Raw genomic sequence first — 25,871 nt, 5'->3', positions numbered from 1 at the left:
TATGAGCCAGGAGCCACTGCTGTCAAGAATGTAAGCAGATGTGACAGCAAGCAGCTGTGTGTGTATAGCTGTGATGGCCGAGTGGTTAAGGCGTTGGACTTGAAATCCAATGGGGTCTCCCCGCGCAGGTTCGAACCCTGCTCACAGCGGTTTTTAAATTCTGACTTCTGAGCACAAGTGGAACGTACCAAAATGCTGAAGGGTACCATGATAAACATTATAACTGCTAAACCTCAGAATGTTATTAGCTTTAGAGCTGCTTCTAATGCAGGAATTTTGGACTCATATTACGGGGCCGTGACCGTTGGCGCATGTCTCCATAGCAGGATCCGCCCCTGAAAGACAATCTCCCTGAACTTTTACGGATGCAAAATGAGTCCCTGCCTTTGGGTATGTACTCCATGTGGCCCCGAAAAATTCCTTGGGCGGGCTTGAGGTTGACGCGGTTCTGATTGGGTATATTTGCGTCGCCTCGGTGACGTCACGCTCAATGCTGTCGCACAACGATTATGCAACGATGGAAACGGATGGATGCCTATGGAAAATGATTAGGTCACCTCCAGAGTCTGGTGGGTCCTATCAAGGTCCTACTCTGCAATGGAGACACAACAGCTGAGAGGACCAAGTGAGAGGAAGTTCCTGTAAAGTTCCCGTCTCCTAAATTATACCCGGAACTTCCTAAATGGAAACGGGACTATTGTCACAGTGTCCACTACTTTCTGTTAACGATCCCGTAATGAAACGCTCCTCATTTTACAGACTGGAAAATTAGCATTGTGTAACTCTACTGATGATGGCGATGATGTAAAATGATGATGAGTGTCTGAAATCTTGATTTGCTGCTTACGTTTGAGTAAAGTCTTTGTGTTTGTTGTACAGGGAGCAGTGAATGAGTGGATAAGGGTGTGGTTTGGGACGCAAGCCCTGGTCGATACAGACGCTGTAGGTTGTAGGTCCTTGTTGTGATGTCACTACACATCTGCTTATCTGATTGTGATCTGCAGCCCTGCAGTTGAGAAGGGCTTTTAGTCATGTCTCTATGAAGGGTGATTCATGCCAGACACCCGCTAATGAGGACACACTGGCTGCAATCGCTGCTCCTTGTCAGAAAAGTCTAGACAACTGAGATTTTTTATTTCAGTTATTTGCAGAAAGCTGCACTGACATGACTGAAACTCATTCTGGTACTTTCACTGATATTCAGCCAAGAAGTCTAAAACTAATAAATGCAACCAGCAGCAGCAGCAGCAGCTATGAGGTGGCTGCAAATAGCTCCTCAGTGCTCCCTGAAGGTTCACATGAGTAGGAGGAGAGGGAAGCTATTTTTCCTGCAGGCAGGCAGCTCCGCACATTCAAGCCAACACCAAGTTTCTGTGCAGCAATTAGGTCTCCCTCTCTCCCATCACTCCCTCCAGCCTGTCAGTCACTGTACCAATTACAGAATACCAGGAACCACACGATTCCCTCTCTCCTCCCTACATATTCTCCCCTCCATCTCTACATCTGTCTGTCTCTTCTTTCTCTCCGCTCCAAACACAACTCAGAAAGACAACAATAACAACACAAGCAGTGAGAGTTGAGATGATGTAAGTAGACTACACTACAGATGTACTGAGCTAGTTGCACCATTACAACTTCAGTAATGTATCAACTTTTAAATCAACTTAATAAATTATGTATTTTACAGGTCCTAATTTTTTCTGTACATTTTTGGAGTAATTTGCAAATATTTTTTCTAGAGAAGGTGGTGCAATTTATGTACAAATTATTTCTCAAAGCGGTAGTTTAGTTGGTGATTCCATTTGGGTTCATACACAATGAAAAAAATGTAAAAAGATTAGACTCAACAACTGTTTAACTAGCAGAAAAATCATCAAATAATCAATGAACCAGTCAACACAAGTCATGTGATTAGGTGTTATCCAGTGATACAACATAATAATAATAATGAATTAATATAGCAATAAATTCATGACAAAGAAAATAAATAATTAAATAAAAAAATAAAAAACTTTGATTACCATATGGTACCTTATTTTGAAAAAGGCCCTGTATGTTTTTTCTTTTATTGTATTTAATTTTGAATTTTTCTTAGATGCTTGCTGCTCTTGAGGAAGGTGGATACCCCTGAGGCATATAGCAAACAGACCTCTCAAATATGAAATATCATTTAATGACACAATAATAATTGAACAATGTTTACGATGGTGTATCATGTCTGATTTGTACATCATACTGTCTCTTTTACTCATATGGTGAATTATGCACATTGTTCTCTTGCTTTCTTCTCTTTTATTAGCATTCTGTCTCCTGACTAACTCATTTGAAGGAAAAGTAACTGTAGCTCTCCCTCCCTCCCTCCCTGCCTGGGTCCCCCCCTCTGTCTAACCCGGCAGGCCTGTTAAATCAATTCTTAGGGTGCACACACTTTCCCTTCATCACTACCTCAACAGCCAAACCTCATCTCTCTCACTCTCGCTCTCTCTCTCTTTCTCTGCCCACATCTGCACCACATCCTTTACCACACATAAAATATTCTGTTAGTTGGATGAACTTTGACAAAGGTTCTGTCTCCACTCTCTCTCTTTCTACTGTACATTTGTGGTATTGTACAGTAAGTAGATTAGGAAGACAACCGTCTAACTGATGATCCTCATTCTATCCTTTAACCTTTGACCTTAAAGCCAATCCTGATCCACTTCTATATCAACTTGAAGAGCAGAATAGCAGCAAAATGTCCTTTTTTCCCCCTTAGCTGTAGAAATCATTTGGTTTTCTTGCTGTGCTGCTGTATCTTTACCCCAAACAGAAGTGACTGTGCAGTGTGATAGCAGCTTCACCACAGCTGCCTTCTGTTCCCTCCATTCTGGCACTCATGGCAGGCCTGTGTGTTCTCCCCCAGAGGACAAAGAGATTGGAGGGAGGAGTCCACCTGATCTTTTTGAAATGAATGGATGTGTCTGTCCATTGACATGAGATTTTAGTACAGAGGTCACTTTTGAGGATTGTCAATTTAAATTAAGTTTCAAAGTGCGCAGCTTCTCCAGTTATTACGGTAAAAGTGGAGCAGCCCTCAGAAACTCCCAGACCACTATGCATAGCCAATCTTCTCACCTGACGCTAATTAGCCAATCAAATCCATGCATTCAGACACGCGGAGAGACTTGACTGTCAGTGAGATACACACGGAGAAAAGAGGAGAGATAGAGAGGAGACAGATGAGAAGTAACATTATAAGGTGTAAATGCAATTAATATGCGTTGAGATGTTTTGTCATAAAGTTATTAGATGTGAAATTAAGTTTATGGTTTAAATGTAAAAGTAAAAAGGGATTCTTCATAAAATGTATTTATCTTGATAAATCTGAACTACTTCAAGCTACTGAAAAAGAACACAGACATTATGATGTTCTGGTCCTTCACTTGAGGACATTTTCACAAATTGGACCTCAGTGAATTTTAATTGAATACCCCTGTTCAAATCTAATAATTCAGGAACCAATCAGAACTCCATACTAATACTAATGGAGTTCCAAAAATGCTCTAAAGAATGTTAAAGAAGGAGCCTGAGTCAAGGTTCTGTTATAAAATCATGCAGTGTTGTTTTTTTTTCAGTAAGATCTTGTAACCACGGCGATATACACACACATGGTATCAAAGGAATTTAATTGTGTGATAGCTGTTTGTCCTTCTGCAGCAAAACAGACAAGAGCAATGACCCACAACATGCCCCCCATGTGGTGTTCTTCATGCATTTCTTAATACTATTTCTCAAGCTAAACTGGAGTTTGTTCACTTTTATTTGGAGTACATTTCTCAAACAGTTTTAACACTATTGCTTCCCCATACTGAAGTTGTATTGCAGGGGATAGCAAAGCTCCAGTGCATTTATCTCTTGAATGTTAACATGATTGGTGTTGAATTCAAACAGGGTTGTCATGTAATAGAAATCACATGACTTTGTGGGTATGATGTCATAAATGGGGGCAGGAAAATAGTCAAACAGGAAGTAATCAATAAATCTGGCATGATTAAAACAAGGAACACTAATATATGTGCTATTTTCACTTACATAACATTGTAATATCTAAAAAAATGTCTTCTGATTTAACATAGACTTATCTTGGGGATTTCATAATGATATTAGGTGTTGATATAAGGTATTGGACTAATATGTTAATAGTTAGATGATATTAAAATGATGATGGTAAAAATCAATCGTTGAACAGAATCTGCCTCGGTTTTAAAGGAGCATTCCAACTTGTTTTTATCTGCATTTTATTTTATGCTGCTAAGCAACAACCAGTTATTATTGGCTACTGCCAGAAGACAGCACAGCTCTGTAAACTTTTCTCATAGTGAGGACAAATCAGATTATATGCACACTTGAAGCGTATACAGCAGAGTTTCAGGAGCTGGAACACACCTCCACTGCATCTCCTGTCTAACCCCTCAACCCCCTCTTTCACTCTCGTATCCTGCGTCCCTCCCCCTGCCCCGCTCTTTCTTCCTGTGTCTCCCTTCCTCATCTCTCGTAGGATCCTGCGGGGGTTCGTCACCGCCTCCTAGCCTCCCCTTCACCGCATCCGAGCAGGAAGAAGAACGTCCTTCGTCAGCTTTGTTAAATAAAATCCATTAAAATGCATCTTGTTGATGGTGTGGTTCTTGCTTGTGAAATCAACATCACATAAAACACAATGCATGAACGCTGGAATACAGGAATGCTGCAAATCAGTCCACAAAAGCACAAAAAAGTCATATTTGTATTTTTATATTGACAGTCAGTCTACATTTAGCTTTATTTGAACCTTTAAGGGAACATATCACACACATTTCCGGCTCTATATTCATATACTGTGTCTCTGCTGGAATATCTGTATAATTTACAGTTTAGTACATTTTTATACTGACCCCTCAGTTCAGCCTCTATCTGAAACATTCTGTTTTAGCTCCTGCCTATTTAGGGGCCTCCTCCTTATAAGCCCACTCTGTTCTGATTGGTCAGCTCCTGCAAGCTGCCCTGGCAGACTTCCAGTGGCTCTACAGTGAGTAGAGGAAAAGGAACAGTAGTAGTCAGATTGAATTTCTTTAGTCCTTGTTCTTTACTTGAAATGAACGTGAACAGCCCGTAGACCGACCTCAGCAATGACCTTAGCAACCAAGGATACGGAACAGACTGCTGTTTGTTGGCAGGAAGTAGAGATAATATTACATACAAAGCAGGAGAGCATCTGAACCCTGGGATTTAGAATAGAATAGAACTTTATTGTCCACCATTGTGGAAAATTGTCTTTGGTTCACCAATAACAGAAATTACAAATACATAAAAATATGTAAAGTATAAAATATAAGTGCATATCAGCTCCGGTGTGTGTATTGATCATTTGGAAGTGTTTAAAATATGAATTGCACTCGGGATAAAAGACTGAATACCTCAAGTTCTGACATCAGCTGACATCATAACAGTATAAAAATCACAGGAAACCACAAAAAGCAATGTCACTAATGTGGCACATATACACATACACGTACTGAAATATGTGAAATAACCTGGCTGAGCTCCTACTTGATAATTCAAAGTTGCTTAAAGTAGCATGTAATTCATATCTGTGAGTGTCAGAGTGTGAGCTCACTGCTCACCGAGTGTCAACATGCTGCAGAGAGTTCTGTTCTGTTTTGTTTTCATATTTCATTCTTCATATCAGATGTTTGGTGTGTTCTGGGCTGAGGGAACAGACATAACAGCTTTCTCTTTATGTTTGTTCAGAGTCATGAACAAGTAGTTCTGATCACATTAGTGCTGAGTGCTCTTTATAAAATAGTTTAATCCTGATTCATCCAGGCTTTTCACAATAAACTTACTTCTTTATCAGATACCTTTCATACAGCAGGTCAGTCACTGTCCCTCACATGCTGGTGTATAAGCCCAATACATTCTGTGATACAGTATTGTTATATTAACCCTTACATACTGTTCATATTCTAAACCCTCACAGTATGTTTGGGGTCAATTTTGACCCAGTCTAAGAATCTCCTCACAAAAAATGACAAGAACTTTATGGAAGTGTGGGGTTTATTGTATAACCATTAGAGCCATCAGTCTTCACTGCTACATCATAAAAAGAAATCCTCATAACTACTATCTTATTAAAACTATTAACTATTCATTTCACTAAAACACATGTCAATAGATACGGAGATAATTTGACCCAGAACAGCCTCAATGGACAAACATTTGTAGCATCTATACAAAAGTATAACATTTTAATTTTTTAATATCTCTGCATTTTGGGCCACTTTAGGAAAAGTTATCAAACTTCAGAGTAAAAGACATTTGTTTTTACAGCTGTTACATTTGAGCCGAACACAATGTAAGGGTTAAACTGTGGTTGTTTTATTTTTTGTGTAAGTCATCTCTCTCTCTGTATTCTCATCATTTCAGCTCATCTGCAGACTCTCACTGTCTCTCTTCTTCAAAACACCTCAGAGCTCTGACCAGTTCATTCCAGACCGTTACCAAGGCAACCACTAATTAAATTAAATTAATGGAGGTGGTTGGTTAGGCATGTGGTGACAGACCGGCCGACTGAGTGTATGTCTGTGATTGTCTGTGTGATACCTCATTGGTACTGGTAGAGTAGTCCTCATGGGAAACAAAGCCCGGTCCTAATGCGTGTGTGTGTGTGTGTGTGTGTGTGTGTGTGTGTGTGTGTGTGTGTGTGTGTGTGTGTGCGTGTGTGTGAGGTGGGAGGGCTCATTTTGGAGCTCTCAGAAAGGATGAGTCAGCTCTTCAACTCCCAAGAGAGATTTTGTGTACAAGGGAGAGAGAGAGAATTTTAAAAAATCCTTTAATGATATGAAATGCCATTGTGTCTGTTAAAACAAAAAAAAACAACAGAAAAACAAAAAGCCCCCTGGAGAAATGGAGTGGTCGTTCGGCAGTTTAAGAGAACCAGTCCATTACCTCCTCCACATCCTCACCAGCTGTCCCCCTTCGGTCAGGTTCAGCTGCCGGCCCTTTTCCACTGTTTGCTCAACTTTCCCTTCTAACTTTCTCTACTGCTGCTGCCGTTGCTGCTCTGTTCCCTGGCTTGACTGACACTGCTCAAAAGCTGTCTCTTTAAGGAAAACAACCACATCTGTGTTCATCCTGGAGGCATAGGACAGGTTGGAGTGTCCCACATGTTCTCCCACAGCCAGAGAAGCAGCTCTATTGGGAACCTGCACTCCATGCTTCAGAGACAAGACAAACCATCTACCAAACACACACCAAACTAAACTAACAACAACCACAAAAAGACAAAACAATCATACAATAAACATAGTAGGGAAAAAAGAAAAGAGGTTTGTGAAAAAAACTCAGAAGTCACCACGCTCTCTGCCACCAAACTCCCAGCATTCACAGGGAGAGAGAGAGAGAGGAGAAGAAAAACAAGTGTGTTTTCAGTTTTTGGACTTTTTCTCTAATCTTTGATTTTTGCTGAAGTATTGGATCATTTGAACATTTATTGAACTTATTGTACTGCAGATAATCTGATACTAATGGTATGTACGGTTCAGCACAACTCAGGATAAGGTTCTTTCACACCAAGAGAAACTAATGATAATATAAGTGAGGAGTGAGTGAGGAGGAGCACGAGACCAGGGGAGTGCTGCTATAGTGTCAAAGCAGAATTACACTGTTATCTCTGAAAGCTCAGCTGGCAGTACATGAACACCATTTTACTGGAAACCATTGGAACATTAGCAGAAAAGTATCTATGATCGGCAGGCTTAGGCAGTGAATTACAATCATTCAGTCTTTCCTGTAAATTCTGTCACCTCCAAATACAACTGAAACACATGATTAGAAATGTTGTGGTAATGAAATAGCTTACAGAATGAATCACAATCATTTTACCACCAAGACATCTGAAACATGATGAAGACACACTGACTTTTTGTAAAGAGCAACAAGCCAAAAAGTTTGGGAACCAATGGTTTCATCTTTAACAAAGCAGTATCATTTTTATGCTTGTATAAATATATGTACATTTGAATCTAAAAAAAAGGAAAAAAGGAAAAATTCCCTATGAAATACAGCAATGTAGAAGTATCAAGTGGTGCAATTTTACAAAATATTGCAAAATTACTTAAAATACCTTAAAATTGCACTTTAGTTCAGTACATACACCAGATAAAGAGAATGGCTCAAGCCTTGTGTCACATTTCTGTAGAGCTAAACACACTTTTTTTTCCTCCCAGTTTGAGGCCCCTTTCACATGTAAGTACCTACTGAACTAAAGTGCAATTTTAAGGTATTTTAAGTCTTTTCATTTTGCACCACCATACTTCCGATACTGATTCCGAGCTATTTGAAACCCTCACGTTTGAGAGGAGATGTTTCTGTGATGATCTTGAAGATGCAAAGATGAGGCGAATCAGGAGTTCTTTTTTAATGCACATTTAATACGAGCTCGGATCATAAGACTACATGCATGAAGCAAATGACAATTAGCAACCAAGAAGGAACCCTATATATAGGGTTCAGGCATGTCAGCTAGACAGAAAATGATCCGGGGCACTTGAGGCCCCGCCAAGAATTTTTTTCAGTTGTTTTTCTACTGACTTGAGTGTTAGACCATCCCGTGTACCAAATGTGGAAGACAGATATGAAAAACATACTAACAATGTTTAAGGTCCAAATAGATAAAACTCCACCCCTGAGATTTATCCATGGCCGGATTTACCATATGGGCAATCTGGGCAAGTGACCAGGGGCCCCTGATCTGCTTTATCCACACAACTAAACATTATTCCTCACCACTCATGGAGGACCATTCTTTCAAGTTCCTTATAATAAATGTGAAATTAAATTGTCATGAGGTAAAATGGATTGCAATCTATTATATATTATTACATATAGATAAAGTAAAATGTGAAAACATGCATGACATTCAGGACTTATACAATTTACAATGTGATAAAAATAAATGTGATTTCCTCTGTTTCCTAAGTGGGTTAACTAGTTTTATCACTGTGTCCAAAAATACTCCTTATCGCTCTTGTTATGTAACAATCTGCTATCAGAGGCCGAGTGGGAACTGCTCTGCAGGTTTTGATGTGCACTGATGCCTGAGGCATGCTTGCTGTATATCCAGACAGGCCTGTTTTGTTTTCTGCTCCTGCATTCAGCTGACGGGTGTGGAGCTGCGGGGGTGGAGTGGTGGAACACCCCTTTTGCGTCAGTCCAGCTGCCGGGTTCCTCTCGTCTCGCTGCTGGGATGTACTGCTCGTGTAAAGGCAGAGTCAATACAAACACAATACAGACAAGATGAACCAGCTGTCATTCCATCTCATTGTTACCTGAGAAACGTGAATGAGCTCAGCTTTCTGCTTCAGGCTCACATGTAGTGATACATGATTGTTTGAAGAGAATTAGTTTTGTAAAAGTAGGTCACTGACTTTCCACGTGTTTGGTTCTTTAAAAAGCTTAAGCATGTATCATTACTTTACATTACTGTAGTATAAATGAACAGCTGACTGAATAATACATCATTTTTTAAAAATCTGAGTATTGGATCATATAACAGTGCCCTCCAAACTGACATGAGGGGTTAGTTTAAAGGAACACTTGCTCATTTTCATCCACTGTCTTGTTAAATGAAAAGATAACACTCTTATATTTGGTTGGTTAATATAAAGCAACGATCAATTAGCTTAGCTTAGCATCAAGATTTTATCTAAAGGTAAAAGAAATCCAGCACCTCTAAAGCTCACTAATTCATCTGTACAAAACCAAACCTGATGTAGTTTTAAATGAGGTTATGTGTTTGTTGATTTCTCAGCTAGAAGCACTGATTTCCTTGAATCTGCTCTGATTGTGTTGCATTATGGGAAATGTAGGAACCAATGCTTTTGGAACGTGAGCCATCAACGTCACGATATCTGTGTTCCTGCTGCAAAGTGTTTCTTTTTTCAGACCCTATATATTTGCATATATAAAAATGTGTATCACTGCACGCACAAAGTTGCAAGTAATGTGGCTCACATTAGGAAAGGTCTGGCTAAAAGAAATGTGTATGTGTTGTTTTTATAGCTCTCAAATGTAAAAAAAAAAAAAATTCAAATTTGACCCTGAACCCTAAGGGTTAAGAAGTTCTGAAATGCAAATGTTAACCAAACTAGGCCATTACAACTTTACTTGCCTGAATGCACCAAAGTGAGTTTTAAGAAGGGATTTAAATGATGAAGCTGATTCTGCTTGCTTGAGATACTCAGACAGTGAGTTCCAGAACTGAGGGGCCAGGACAGCCCTGGTAAGAAGACGGGTAGAAGTTGAAGTTGTTTGGCTCATAATGCACCAGTGAGTCTATAATATAGTTAGGAGACTTTGAACATTATCAATAAAATCTTAAAATCAGTTCTAAAACTCACAGGTAACCAGATGCAAAGCAAGAGCATCGAAATAAGCTTTTTACTGAAAAGAATATTATCTGAGGCAGTCCTTTCTAATTTTAACTGTAATTTAATTACATATTTTTCTCAGCAACTGTAACAGATTATAATTATATTTATTCTGTGATTTAATTATGTAATTCTGTTGTAACTATTGCATTCTATTGCTCTGTTCATAGACACAGAAAAGTGGCAGAGTTGTGGCATGTGTTTAATCATGTGGAAGTGTATAAAACACACAGTCTAAAGAATGTGTGAATGGCCTTGTTAAAACAGCAGCTATGCACTGTGTGAATGTGAAAGCCGCTCCAACCCTGAAAAGATGGCCCGAAGATGGAGAGAACAAAGATTTTTTTTTTCTTTTCTGATACTTTAACTCCACAGATTGTGGTAACATTGGTGTTTTGGATATACTCTATATTCTATTTTGGAAGACATGTCTCATCTGAAATGGTGCATGAAGCCATGAGCCTCCATTTAAGCAGCCAGGCCCGGGTGGACTGCCAGACATAGATACCCATCAAAAACCACACCGCTTTTTACAATTACTGTGCTGTGCCGAGCAGGGAAACGCACAGGGAGAGATTAGAAACAGAGAATCAACACAGGACACAGAGAAGCATCAACTGATCTCTGTATTTAGACATAAGACTAATCACATCACACATTTAGTGTCTGCTGTTTCTCTAATTCAAGATCTTTGTTTTAATGGAGGAAAACTGATCATGAAATGTGGCAGCTGCTGGTGGTTAGATGGTTAGAAGGCAGTGCAGCTGTTATGTATCTAAATATATCATGCTTTGCATGATACCTTTAATAGAGGCAGAAAGGAGAAGTTACTCACAGAGTGAATGATAAAAAGTAAAGTAGAGGCAGAGCTGGACATCTGGATGAATTTGCTTCTAATCCTGTGTGTGGTGAGGCCTGCTGAGAGCTTCACCCGGGTAATTCTAGAGAGAGACATAACCTCAGCCACAGATGGGAGACAGCTTGCCACCGCTGAGTGAACCCTGACTTGTGTGTTGGACAGAGACTGTGTCCACTCTGAAGCACCTTTCACACATGTGCTGCAGCCAGTGAAATGTTCCGGACATGACCTGGAGGAGCTGTGTGTGTGTGTGTGTGTGTGTGTGTTTGTGTGTGTGTGTGTGTGTGCGTGTGTGTGTGTGTGTGTGTGTGTGTGTGTGTGTGTGTGAAGGAAAATGTCTGAATTAAACATTAAACAGACTTTAACCTGCCAGCTCTCTGGTACAAAGTGTGTGTGTGTGTGTGTGTGTGTGTGTGTGAGCTCATGCGTGAATACAGCAGGTCATTTTCCTGGGAATATCACGCTGCTGCTGCTAGATGAGCTGCATTTTTTTCACTGGGCCTGAACGCTCTGTTATGACATTGCCTGGAGTTCATAGGTGAAAACAGCTAAAGTCAGATCATTTTGGAAGCGCTGTTTTTCAGTTTCAAGGAGAAACCCTGCACTAAAGCTACAATACAAGCTACTTAAAAAACAAACTGAATCTACTTCGCATTAAGTGTTTTAAGAAGCATCTTCTGTATTATGTGATAAACAAGTGCATTATAATGATATTACTGTGATGTCAGTGTTAAATGAAAGTTGAGATTCTTTGTCAGTACTGTGTATATGGGTCAATGATGTTTGTTTGTGTCCATGTGGTTTAGTCAAATTTAAAGTGGTTAAAATGTGAAAATTAACATATTAATATTAATAATAATTAATTAACTTGCACACATTGTTTTTTTGTGGACCCAGCAAAACATGTCTGCTTTTAATCCATTTTGAGAGAATATAATAGAGGATTATGGCTTAAAAATGCTAAATAAAAAAAAAAAAACACCATAATGTACAGGCTCATAGAATGTTAAGCTTGTGAATGTGAATGGTAAACTAGTGTACAGTTTGCTACTGACTGCATAAGTGCATTCACACTGAGAAATATGGGAAAATGCAGTGCACTATAAGTTCCAGGGTGGTGCTCTCAAAACGGTCAAAAAGTTGAGTTTTTGATGGACACTTCTCGTCCTCAACGGTTGCCATCTTGGCTATGTAGTATTATATATACATGTGTTTTTTGCACTTAGAAATACTTTACTGTTGTCAGATATAAGACATCAGTAGGTTTACTGGGTTAAGTAAGCAGTCTGTAATGATTTGGTAACACAAATGCTAATGCAAATGCTGAGGCTAGGTAGTATGAATGTTCTTTGAGATGAACTGGTGTAAACTAGCATAGTCAAGTATTTTTTTTCAAGTTGTAAATTCTCCATCGTCATCCAATCCAAGTGATATTGGATTGTATGAAGGTGATATTTTTTAGTGTGGACATCAGATGTTGTCTTAGAGACAGGGATTGAGGAACGATAAATAAAGGAGGTGTAGAGACAGACAACCAAAGGGGAGAACTAAAGTCCTGGATGGACAGATGAAAGGAGAGAGGTGAGAAAAACTGCTTTATTGACAGCAGTGTGGAGGAAAGAGACAGAAAGGTGCCGAGTGGAGGAGACAACAGACGATAAAAAGGAAGAACACCAAGGAGAGGAAATATCCGGCAGACTGATCAACACAGACAGGAGAGCAGACCAAAGAAAGTGAAAGATTTCATTAGAATTAATTTAATCAAGCCAAAGTAAATGGCTAAAGACTTCTAATGTGGAGTGTTTCCTGTCCATTCTGCTGACTAACTAATCCTGCTACTTAATTATTGCTCTAACAGCTGATTGGCAGCGGGAGGTAGTCTCCAATAAGGATAATTGGATTGACTGAGCAGTAAGTGGGCACGGGAGGGTTTGACCAGTGATTTAAAGAGCGTAGGGGGGATGGGACAGACAGTGTGTCACATGACAGCTCCATGCCACAAAATGCTTTGCAAGCTACATGCCTGCTGTGTCCTCACAACAAAGTATCTTAACGGTCTGTGAAATAGTCGAGAAATGTAATTGATACATTCCTGGACATGAATTTTCCATTCTATTCATGACATTCAGCAAAACTTTCAAATTAATGTATTTCAATTGGAATTCTTTTTTTTTTTTTGCCTGCACCATGTTTCTATTCTGTCAGTTGGAAATCAGGAGCACAGAAGGCAAGGCAAGGCAAGGCAAGGCAGCTTTATTTATATAGTGCATTTCATACCCAGGGGCAACTCAATGTGCTTTACATAAAAACAAACATTTAACAGTAAGAATTGGAAACATAAAAACATACAATTTAAAAAATAAAACCCAAACCCAGAAGGTGAATTGTTAACTGTAACTGCTACATTACACAACATTTCATTCAAATGTTATCATTGTTGTCATTTATTTATTTTAATTTGATCAGTTTTAACTGAGACTTCACTGTAAATGATGAAACACAGTTTTTAACCACAGTGCTGCTCTGTCCTGATAAACCCTTCCTGTTTTAAGTTCCACTTCATGGTGTTTCCTCCCCTTCAGATCTACAGTTGGCAGATGGGTATAACTAACATGCCGTAGAAAGCTATCAGACTGCATTTCCTGTAGTAATACATGTTGTTCAGATCCGTGCCTAAACCTGTTTCACTCATCAGGAAGTAAAGCTCAGTCGGTCGTTGCCACTGAGAGTTGAAATGGCGCAGAAAGGAGATCAGCTTGACCAAGAAACAATCAGCTGTTCGATCTGTTTGGATCTTCTGAAGGACCCGGTGACTATTCCCTGTGGACACAGCTACTGTATGAGCTGTATTAAAAACTTCTGGGATGGAGAGGATGAGAAGAAAATCCACAGCTGCCCTCAGTGCAGACAGGCCTTCACACCGAGGCCTGTCCTGAAGAAAAACACCATGTTAGCAGCTTTAGTGGAGCAGCTGAACAAGAATGGACTCCAAGCTGCTCCTGCTGATCACTGCTATGCTGGACTTGAAGATGTGGCCTGTGATGTCTGCACTGGGAGGAAGCTGAAAGCCTTCAAGTCCTGTCTGACATGTTCAGCATCTTACTGTGAGAATCACCTCCAGCCTCACTTTGAATCCACCAAATTAAAGAAACACAAGCTAGTTGAGCCCTCGGACAAACTTCAGGAGAACATCTGCTCTCGTCATGATGAGGTGATGAAGATGTTCTGCCGTACAGATAAGAAGTGTATCTGTTATCTCTGTCCTGTGGATGAACATAAAGGCCACGACACAGTCTCAGCTGCAGCAGAAAGGACTGAGAGGCAGAGAGATCTCGAGGTGAGACGAAAAAACATCCAGCAGAGAATCCAGGACAGAGAGAAAGATGTGAAGCTGCTTCAACAGGAGGTGGAGGGTGTCAGTTGCTCTGCTGATAAAGCAGTGGAGCACAGTGAGAAGATCTTCACTGAACTGATCAGTCTCCTCCAGAAAAGAAGCTCTGATGTGGAGCAGCAGATCAGATCCAAGCAGGAAACTGAAGTGAGTCGAGTCAAAGAGCTTGAGGAGAAGCTGCAGCAGGAGATCACTGAGCTGAAGAAGAAAGACGCTGAACTGAAGCAGCTCTCAGACACTGAAGATCACACTCAGTTTCTACGCAACTACCCCTCACTGTCACGTGTCTGTGCACCTACAGACTCATCCAGCATCATCATCCGTCCTTTGAGATACTTTGAGGATGTGACAGCAGCTGTTTCAGAGCTCAGAGATAAACTACAGGACATGCTGAGGGACGAATGGACAAACATCTCACTGACGTTGACTGAAGTGGATGTTTTACTGTCAGAACCAGAGCCCAAGACCAGAGCTGGACTCTTAAAACATTCATATGAAATCACTCTGGATCCAACGACAGCACACAAATGGCTGTTACTATCTGAGGACAGAAAAAAAGCAGAGCTAACGAATCAAGAACAGCCTTATCTTCGTCACCCAGCCAGATTCAGCCTATGGCGTCAGGTCCTGAGTAGATATATTCTAACTGGACGTCATTACTGGGAGGTGGAGTGGAGAGGGGGAAGGGAAGGAGGAGTCCATGTAGCAGTTACATACAAGAGTATCAGCAGATCAGGATGGTCAAATGAAAGTCAGTTTGGACAAAATGACAAATCTTGGTCTTTATTTTGTGGCCCTAACGGGTATGAATTTTGGTTCAAAGGTATCTGTACTCCCATCTCAGGTCCTCGTTCCTCCAGAGTCGGAGTGTACCTGGATCACACAGCAGGTATTCTGTCCTTCTATAGCGTCTCTAAGTCCATGACTCTCCTCCACAGAGTCCAGACCACATTCACTCGGCCTCTCTGTGCTGGACTTGGTTTTGATGCTGGAGTCTCGGCTGAGTTGTGTAAACTCACATAGACATAAGTCATTTCAGATTCATGTGTCAGATTCTGTGTTGTGACTCTTCATGTTTGTGTCTCCATGTTTCTGTACTGCACAGAGATCAGCTGTCAATCAAAATGGGACTGTCAACACTTTTTTAAACTTTATATATGTATCGTTGACATTTTCAGTTTCTTTAAATGTTACTTTTTCCTGTGTGTTTTTATCTGTCACTGCTCATGATCATGTTTTTAACCTTCACTGACGTTTCTTCAGATGTCTTTGCTCTAAATGGTAATTTCATGTCTGTATTGATGTATTTGTGTCTGTTGTTTCATAAACAGAACATCAACATTCCTTCATCAAAGATATTTTATTTTTATCACTTTGTAAATTTATATTAAAAAAGTGTTCAATCAAAGTGTAATTATCATGATAATAATCAGCAGGGTGATTGTTTTTATGTTCTTGTACATAGCTGACATTCTGGGTTAAACTGAGTGATTGTGTGGATAAAGTTAATCTGAACATGAAATCATTAAAGTCATAGAACAGACATTTGATTGGATGTGTGAAGAACAATCTGAAGCTTTACATAATCAATAAAGATGATTTTTTTTCTCAACAATGAGCAGTTTTCTTCTGTCTTCATCTCAGTATCTCATTCAAAGCTTGTGGAGAAAATGTGAAACTAAAATGAGAGTTTATTTGAGGCAGTTTTCCTCCAGAAACACCACAAAGTACAGAGTTCATGTTCAGGCCAGACAAATGTTTGTTAGTCAGTCTCTGAACTTCATATCACAGAAAATAGTTTTTTTTTTAGTTGATAAAGGCTTTATTACATCATATTTATTATACAGGGCTAGGAAAGATGATTTCATATTAAACATTGTCAGACATTATATTCTTTGAAATATAAAATTAAATAGAATTAAGCTAATGGTACACTGATGATGTGAAAGTTACCCACAACACAATGCTCTTCCTTAGCCTTCAGCTATCAAAAACTGACAAAGAACATCTTTATTTCTCATGATCAAAGGATAACTAGTTAAAACTACTAGCCTTAACATTAACTTATCATATTGTTGAGTTATGAAGGACACTTTCATGTGTTTGTGTTGAGAAACATTGAGATTTCATTAAATCGAGAGTGAGGGAAATGCTCCCCGGAAGTGAAATAAACTGAAAGAAATAAAAACAAGGGGAGCTTAACTGTAACAGTCATATTTAGCATATAAGCAGTCAAATGACTGCTGGAAGAGAGAGAAAGCAGTGCCTACAACATATGGCTCTTGGTATGAAGTGAATTGGGGATTAGGCTACAGGTTTCAGCATATGGTAGAATTTACTGGTGGGGGTTGGGCAGTGGCCTGACCCTCAGTATCTACAGCTCTAGGACTGGGTGGATGGACCGCTGATGGAGGTATCAGTGGCTTACATTACTGGCATACCAATGGAGAGCAATATTATAATATCCCTGTGTATTACTTTACCAACAGGACTGGTATCAAGTGAGGAATGCGACATGCTAATGGAGACAAAGTGGGATCAAGACTGGAATTTCCAAAGCTGGTTTTAGCCTGTGAATGATTTTGCTAATTCAGTCTGTCTCTACGTGTAAGCTCAACTATGACAAGAAACTTAAAGATTTGGATTTTTTTTTTTTTTAAGAATATGAGGTGTAAAATGTTGGTGGTGTTGATACATAAATTCAGGCATATAGGTGGCCTCTTCCTTTGTGTACATATCTACAGCATTAAAGAAGAAGACTGGAGGTGATATATTTTTTTTATAACTGTCAAGAAATGCCATGTAAGGACCAAACCCAACAGTGTGTAAGTTTCTCAAGGTGTGAAAACCTCATACACTGGAGCTCTATGGCAGGAATAAGATCAGGTTTTGATATACACACACAATAATTGTACATATAGGTCTATTCATTGTTGGTTTTTTATCTTTACATGGGATTCATTGACAATAAGAAATATAAGAAATATCTTGGATTTAATTGCCATTCTTGCACAGACACCAAACTTTGGTTGTGATAGCTGTTAAATGAGGGATAAAGCAACATACTTGCAGACAGGGTTGAAAAGCGGATCTAGTATGACTGCTTACTTATTTTAAGCTGTTAAATTTGCTACTGCAACTTGGCCAGCTACTATGACTAGTTGTAGGTTTCATGACGTAAAAGTTTTACAGCAGTATGGGTCAGAACAGCAATACAAGAGTAGACTATTGTTAGTCCGAGTATCGTTAACCCAGTATCAAGTGATACAGGGTTGAACAATGGGTGGTTGGCTACTAGTATTTGGTATCAGAGAACCGCCCGTACGAGTCATGCTGGTGGGGGCTGGGCAACTGAAGAGGGGCTTTAACATTCCTGTGTGACTGATCCTCACTGCTTGAACTCCAGAGGATCGCCAAACTAACATTTCACCACTGATATCACTGATAACCAACTGATAACTATCACAGAAGAACTCCTTTTGGCAAATAAAAGTATCATGTTTCTAGGGTGTATATGAAGCACATAATGCATTATGTGTCTTAAGAATCACAGTAGGTTTCTAAGATGGATTTTTATTATTTGTGGAATAATTTTTTGCATTAACAAGACTGAGAATCTACAGCCATGTTAGCAAGTCTGTAGGCTCAGAGCATGCTTACACCGACAATGCTAATGTGCAGATGTTTAACCATGGATGAATTATAAGAGCAGAGCTGGATAAGACTCCATCATCCAGCCAAGTAGTTAACTTTTTCCAGTGGCCACTCGCAGTAACAGTAGAATTTCCCCCAAAGACCACCATTGTAAAATAGACATCTGTAAAGCTGTTGACAGGACACCTCAGACTTGTAAACAAGTTCAATTATGACTCTTTCTACTTGACCCAGTGAGGTTTTATAAAGGTAAAACTTTCCTCAAGTAGAGTAATGTGTTTTAAAAATCTGTGATGTCATTACAATGTAAAGCCTGTGGGCAAAGCAGAAATTGCAGGTGGGGCCTATGGGGGAAACACTACTGCACATATTCAGTGGGCCACACAACGCAGAAGCAAACCTAGAAGCTAAAAACCTTTTTTTCGGTATCATTGTGCACCATTTTCAGTCCAGTATCCAGCTCTTATAATACATACATATGTTTAACAGGTAGTGCTTGCCATGCTTACCATCTCAGTTTAGCATAATGGCAGTATTGGACCTGATGCTGTCACTAGATGGAAAGTCAAAGGATCACAAGCTACAGTGAGGGAAACATGAATGTCTGTAACAACTTTCATGCTAATCCAGGAACCAGGAACCACCAACAAAATAAGATTGCTATCCAGTGTGGCTAAAAAATAAATGTTATTTCTTTTCATTTTATTCTATTTGCTCTTTTAAAGGTTATTATAAAAGAAGAATACATAAGTATACATTGCAACTGTCAACAATACACATTAAAATTAAATCAGCAAACCAACTCAGTAATTTGAGTGTTGCGATCTAACCTGTGAGGCTCAGTTCTGACTTTTAGTAGTGCAGTATCCTACTATTATTGATCTCTATTGTAGGTGTGTTTGTGCCTGCCTTTTTATGTGTGTGTTTGTTTGAAGTCTACCCTGCCCACAGCCCTGCTTTCATTTCTCCTTCAAATATTCATGAAAGGCCAAAGCTCTCAGATCTTTGATTCTTGGTATTCTGTGCAGAAATAAGAAATATTACCATAAACCTCCACACTCAAGTTAGACACACACAACAGAACAACATATCTCGATGATTTCCCATGCACAACATTCTTTGTCAGTAAATTGGCAAAAAAAAGTCCCTCTCTTTGTTATACTATTGCTATATACTTCCACCACCGCTCTACAGGGAATTTGATGCTAAAAAAGACCGAATGTGTCTGATGCTGTATTTCTTATTTCATGTTTGCGTGTCCATACATTTGCCTCACCCTACTGTTGCGTTGTTAATTTCACTTAGCATCATCCCATAATCATTCCCATAATCCACAACCAGATTCATCCAGTTGTGGAATATGCAAAAACCCAGACTTGTCTCTACCCGCTCCCGACGTCATAAAAGCTGAAATATAAGATGCCAGTTGTTTCACACTGGGGAGGTCTCGTCCGCAGGGCACAGCCACCTCAAACGGGTCAGTGGTATAAGCCTGAGCACTTGATACCATTATACAGCGGGTAGAGAAGAAAGAGAGGAGGGTCATACAGAGAGGTGTGTGTAAGAGATATAATGACCTGACCTACTGATGAAACTGTAGCCTGGGGACACTGACATGAAACCTGTTTGATTCCCACCTGGCAACAATTACAACTGCAGAGTATGAGCCTGTCTTTACAACAGTCATGCTGTCAGCACTGTACACTGAATGTGAGAACTCAGGGGGTGGACGAAATAAAGGGGAACGCCTCATATTCATACGATAAATACTTAAAATGAAGTCTTTTTTTTTGAGAGAGACAGAGAGGTGTTGATGCATCTTTATGGTAAAAGGTTAGATGATGTGTCTGTCACACCAGCAGAAAAAGAGCAACATATCAATTTGTGGGTATGACAATCACAAATTATCACGGACTATAGACCACACACTGTAGACCTGTAGACTGTAGGCCTGTAGACCTGTAGACTATAGACCACAGACTGTAGACCTGTAGACTGTAGACTGTAGGCCTGTAGACTATAGACCACACACTGTAGACCTGTAGACTGTAGGCCTGTAGACTATAGACCACAGACTGTAGACCTGTAGACTATAGACTGTAGACCTGTAGACTATAGACTGTAGACCTGTAGACTATAGACCACAGAGTGTAGACCTGTACACTATAGACCAAACGCTGTAGACCTGTAGACTATAGTCCACAGACTATAGACCTGTAGACTATAGACTGTAGACCTGTAGACTATAGATTGGACACCTGTAGACTATAGACTGTAGACTGTAGACCTGTAGACTATAGATCTGTAGACTATAGACTGTAGACCTGTAGACCTGTAGACTATAGATTGGACACCTGTAGACTATAGACTGTAGACTGTAGACCTGTAGACTATAGACTGTAGACCTGTAGACCTGTGGATTTTGAAGTCCAGAGTAGAAACCTCAGTTATTTTCCAGCATGCAGCTTTAGAGCATACAGCTACACATTTCCTCTGAAAATAGAAGGCTGGTGTTAATCTATATTTTTGTTATGGTTAACAAATTGTCCCTTTCACAATAAACTCTATATAGTCTCATAACCTATACAATACTCACAGTATGACATATTTACATCATTTTGCAATTATGAAAAGATCAGCGTTTAAAAATACTGACATTTCCTGTTAAGGGGTCAGAATCTTATGGTGTTAGGAAACATTTATTAGAACCTATATTCATTAGATAGTGGAAAGACTGAGCCATAAGGAAAAGATAGTTCTATTAAGCTAAATATTCAAGCACCGATTGTATCATTAAAACGTACAGTACAATTATACAAACCCAAATGTTTGTGCAGGCAGTTTATTTCGTCAGTTTTGCAGCTGTAAATGTTCTCTGTTACAACCTGCAGGTATGAATGACACTCCTTCATCTCCTGCATCATCATCACTCCCCAGTTTCCAGATGACAGCTGAGTAGAAAGCACAGACCTGATAATGTGCTCATGGACGTGTTTGGACTGGTGTTACCACAAGACCCAAGTGATGACTTTGATAGTTTACCTGCATAAATATCTCCACACCGATACTAACAAGATACCACCTGAAACGTCAGGACAATAACATGATGATATGAATGATCAATAATATATTAGAACATGGCATTAAAAATGATTTTTTTCTTCTTTTTTATTATTAAGAAAACAGATATTTTGTCACTGTTTGAACTTAAAACAAATCTAAATAAATATATATTCTGGTGTGTTGCTGATCTGTATACTGTATCTGGCTAACCTGCTGCTATTTGAATGAATTGGACTTCGTGATGGTTGTACTCTTGCCCTAACTGTTAGTTATGTAAGTCATATGTGATATTTAGCTGTGTGTATCTGATTTTTTGACAAGTCGTGGACAGTCAGTAAAAGCATGTGTACTTCAAGTCACGCCTCTCGTTCTGTCATCATGAAAGCTGCAGCGTGCATATGAGTGTCATTTTTAGTGGCAGAGTATTGTGTTAACTTTCTGGTATTGGTATAGTGACCAACAGTAGTTCTGACAACACTGACTGATTGCATTACTTTGAAGCTGTCAAACATTATCATGTTCTCCTGTAACACCTCGTGCAGTGTGACAGTGAATGACAGTTATACACCTCATGTTCTCAGATGTGTGGAGTGCTTGTGTAATCTACAATCACAGCTACAGTAATAAAGACGCTTTTCAAAAACACACAAATTCAAAATTGCTCAATAATTTATTCATTTGTTGACATTTTACAAAACAATATGTACACAATGTAAAAACAATTTCTTGTTTGAACTAACCAGCCAACCAACCCTGAAATACACTGAACTGTGACGACTTTGGTAAAGAGTGAAAAACTATCTGAACTTTACGTGGCTGAAAGCAGCAGCCCAAGTCTGTAAACGTCACCGTGGTTTCACTTGCTGCACCGTCTCAACTGTAGTCCTGATGGCATACTTAACTCAACACTGGGAAACTTCTAACCTAGAATAATAATATTGATAGTCTTCTTTTGATCAACAAAAGTGTTGTCTTAATATTCCCAAGCAGCAGTTTGGGCGAACATCATGCAACGTAAAGATTTATAGTGAAGTGGAACATTTAAACTTGGTGAAAGGAACAGGAACTACACTCGAGCTAGGCCCGCAAGTCTCTGGTACAAAATATCCTTCAATGTTGGAGTGAGTGCATCAGTGAGTCTTCGTCATATATTGCACAGGTTTTTTAAGTCTGTCTCTCCCTCTGCACTGTCCCGCTGGAGCTGCGTGTCTCTTTGTTCTGCTCCTTTAAGGGTGGGAGATGAGAAGAGGGAAGAGTGCTCAGGAGCCAAAACAATCCCAAAGGAAGCAGGTCTGTCCAAATGTTCAGAAGATGCAGGAAGCTTTCAATAGTCTGGAACAGACTTCAGAGCCAAAGTTCAAACCAGTTTGGAAAGGTCCCAACTCCTCTAAAGGCCTGACAGGCTTCCTTCCAAAAGTCAAAGTGGGGTCAAGAACATGACCGCTGAGGAGGTCCTCAGAAGAGTAGTGGTTCACAAAGTTACGTTTAACCCCACTACTGCTGCCGTGCCCCTCTTCATCTCTTCTTCTTGCTGTGTCTGAGCATCTTCTTCCTCTTCAGGATCATTTCGTAGAGTTTCTCCAGGCCGGGCTGCAGGCCCTGGCCATCCAGCGCCGAGCAACCCTGTGCGTGGTGCAGTGTGGACGAGCTGAGCTCATGGAGGGCCAGAGACTTCTCCACCTGAAACACAGCAGCATGACAGAGGACGTTAGTGATGACCTGACACTCAGTCTAATTGGCTGCCCAAATTCACTGGATCTCATGCGAGAACCACTCATACGGCAGGTTTGTTTTTAGGTGGCACATACATGTGATCTAAGAACATTTGTGCTTTTTTATCAATCTTCTCATACTTCGAATTTTCTCTTGAGGACAAACAGAAGTCATGAACTTTGCTTTCTGCTTACTTCACAATAGGAAAAGACTGGTATGGTTTACACTTATAATATCTTAATCTCAACTGATTTAGATTTTAAAGACAATCTAAAACAAACTAAACTGCAATATTGGTTTAAGCAATCTAGGGTTGGACAATCATCATGTGGGAGCATGTCTGTGTGTGAGAGCCTTGAAAGGTCAGATATATTAAAAAGTAGACCTGAACAGCAGTTGGGTTTGGTTTATACTGAAGACGTGTCCATACATGTGCAGCCGGCAAGTATAATGCTCTAATACAGTTAGAGCTGCATGTCTTCAGAGACCAGACACGTGCAGATGACAATTGGATGCAAAAGTATCATTTAAGCTTTAACCATTAAATCAAAGCCAATCCATTTTCAATAGCTTAACTTTTAGGACTGTAAACTTGTTTTTTCTCTATAAAAGGAAGTCATCATTTCATAAAAGAAGCCCAAATAGTCATAAAAGACCTTTTTCAAAATTTGAAATTTAATTACCTCTAATGCTGACATAGCTCCATCCATGTCTTGTTTGTTTGCCAAAACCAGCACAGGTACCCCCTGGTTCTCCGCTGACCGGGTGATCCTGTGGAGCTCCACCTTTGCTTCCTCCATACGCTCTGACTCAGCTGCATCCACCACGAACACCAGCCCATCCGTCCTCCTGGTGTACGACTTCCAGAGGGGCCTCAGTTTCTCCTGACCGCCAACGTCCCACACCTGGAAAGTGGTGGTGTTGGTTTTGGAGTTCCCCATGGGGACTTTAATCCGCTCCATGTTGAAGCCTTTTGTTGGGATGGTCTCAACAAACTCCCTCAGTTTGAGTCTGTATAGGAGGGAAGTTTTCCCTGCAGAGTCCAAACCGATCACCACCACGTGCAGGGACTGGAAGCTGGGGAGGAACGGGGTGTTGGGGGCGATTTCTGTTAACTGGTTCCCCATGTTTGAGTCCTGTTAAGTGGAATAATCCGTCTGAAGATTTATAGGGTTAAATTATTTCCTTTGAGCAGATCTTCCTTTAAACTCCCACTACTGTGCTGTTTTCCCTGTTGCTGGCAGCGAAAAACAATGTGTGTGTGTGTGTGTGTGTGTTCAGGGACAGGGAGGAGCGTGTTTGTCAGGGGAGCAGGTCACACTGCTGGCCTCACTTCAAAGGCTGGTGCAGGAGACTACTGGGGGAGACAGACCTCCAGCTGCAGTCACTGAGGACCTGGAGAGAGAAAAAAAGAAGAGGGGGGGGGGGGGAAACATGAGTCAGCTATTTTAACATGAGCACTGGTCTGTCAGTAATTAGACTGGCCCAGATTTATTAGTGCCGCTCCAATCCACCATTTCCACCATCAAGTGAACTGATAAAATGATAAAGCCTCACTAAATCTTGTAACTTTTTTAATATGAATGCAGGTTCAATGAGGACATCCTGAATTCATTATTTGTTTGTATTGGTTAAATAGATATAGCTAAAACGGTGTTAAAAACAACAGGTTTAACGTTAAAAGGCTTTTGTTGTAAATTGCTAGTGAGCTTTTTGTCCTTGTGGAGACTGCACAGTGAAGCCGGGGGCATTGTGAGCAGCTGTAGTGTTTTCTAGCACAGAACTGGAAAAACAGGCATCAAAAAGAGCGAGAAAGCCTGCAGCGCCTGTGCTCACTATTCTACTGCTAACATGCTAACGTTTATTACACCGAAACCGGAGAGTTTGTATTAAGTTTTGTTCATTAATGCCTCGCTTAAAAAAACAGTCACACACAAAACTTGTAAGGGAATTTGATTAAAAATCAGTTTCAGACATATTTAACTAAATTTTGCACAAAGTTAAAAATTGCAATTTAGCTGCTAAGTTACAATTCAGTAACATATTTGTTTTTCAAAGAGCAGCCTGATAAGAGCTAACGCTGCTCTGTTGTCACGAGCGTCCCGCGGTTCAACTAAGTCAACAGACGGTTTGTTTAAATTTGATTTTTACTGTAAATGTAATGCTTTTTCTCACCTGTCAGCATTTCCACAATCCTTACACTGGTCAACATTGTTGTAGTGCGACGAATTGGTGAAAAATATCCCAGTCGTACAGTCAAAGTAATCCCGATATATGTGTTCGTAACGCTGCAGCGCGTCGTGCTGTGATACTCTCCTGTTATCAGAAGAAGACTGAAGCAGAAGCAGCGGAGGAGCAGCGCAAGACAAGAGCGCGCCCAACCCCCCGCTGCTGACGTCACACGGGGACGAGGAGAGAGAGAGAGAGAGAGAGAGAGAGAGAGAGAGAGAGAGAGAGAGAGAGAGAGAGAGAGAGAGAGAGAGAGAGAGAGAGAGAGAGAGATAGATACTGTATGTGTGTGTTGATGTGATTTGTAGTTTTTGTTATGAATGTCCAGAAACTATTACAGTACTAGAACATTTATTTTGGCATTGCCCATTTGTGAGCATATTCTGGGGGGAAAAAAAACTTTGTGCTTTTATTGTTGAAAATATTGATGATTTATCATTTGTACATGATACAACTTATTATTATAATGGCAAAATTCCATATTCATAATTGTAAATTTACATGTAAGAAATCATGC

At 40.0% G+C, this 25,871-nt stretch overlaps 2 protein-coding genes and 1 non-coding gene across 4 annotated transcripts; 2 read left to right on the top strand and 1 right to left on the bottom strand.

The window, feature by feature from the left end:
* The first annotated feature begins 67 nt into the window (after positions 1-67).
* trnas-uga (transfer RNA serine (anticodon UGA)) lies at positions 68-149 on the top strand. Its single transcript has one exon. It is a non-coding gene; the product is annotated as a tRNA-Ser (tRNA).
* A 13,889-nt stretch (positions 150-14,038) lies between these two features.
* On the top strand, positions 14,039-15,734 carry LOC133999809 (tripartite motif-containing protein 16-like). The gene has a single exon (XM_062439127.1). The coding sequence runs from the start codon at positions 14,039-14,041 to the stop codon at positions 15,716-15,718; it is 1,680 nt and encodes a 559-aa protein (XP_062295111.1). The 3' UTR covers positions 15,719-15,734.
* A 6,335-nt stretch (positions 15,735-22,069) lies between these two features.
* LOC133999808 (ADP-ribosylation factor-like protein 4D) lies at positions 22,070-25,437 on the bottom strand. 2 transcript variants are annotated; one of them, XM_062439125.1, is made up of 3 exons: positions 25,301-25,437; positions 23,809-24,520; positions 22,070-23,092 (listed from the first exon to the last, which is right to left on the bottom strand). In XM_062439125.1, the coding sequence occupies exons 2-3, from the start codon at positions 24,250-24,252 to the stop codon at positions 22,928-22,930; spliced, it is 609 nt and encodes a 202-aa protein (XP_062295109.1). In that variant the 5' UTR covers positions 24,253-24,520; positions 25,301-25,437; the 3' UTR covers positions 22,070-22,927. The 2 variants fall into 2 exon arrangements, with proteins under 2 accessions (XP_062295109.1, XP_062295110.1); XM_062439126.1 differs by lacking the exon at positions 25,301-25,437 and having other exon boundaries at positions 23,809-24,614.
* Between the last annotated feature and the right edge of the window lie 434 nt (positions 25,438-25,871).

Source organism: Scomber scombrus, chromosome 18 (assembly GCF_963691925.1).
Source record: "Scomber scombrus chromosome 18, fScoSco1.1, whole genome shotgun sequence".
Taxonomy (NCBI): Eukaryota; Metazoa; Chordata; class Actinopteri; order Scombriformes; family Scombridae; genus Scomber; species Scomber scombrus.
Note: the sequence above shows the minus strand (reverse complement) of the source record. Positions and strands in the feature narration are given on the sequence as shown.

Coding starts and splice junctions, on each gene's coding strand:
- LOC133999809 (XM_062439127.1), top strand. CDS start 14,039: ATGGCGCAGAAAGGAGATCAGCTTGACCAAGAAACAATCAGCTGTTCG.
- LOC133999808 (XM_062439125.1), bottom strand. CDS start 24,252: ATGGGGAACCAGTTAACAGAAATCGCCCCCAACACCCCGTTCCTCCCC. Junction 23,093..23,808: donor GAGCTATGTCAGCATTAGAG/GTAATTAAATTT, acceptor GCTGTGTTTCAG/GTGGAGAAGTCTCTGGCCCT.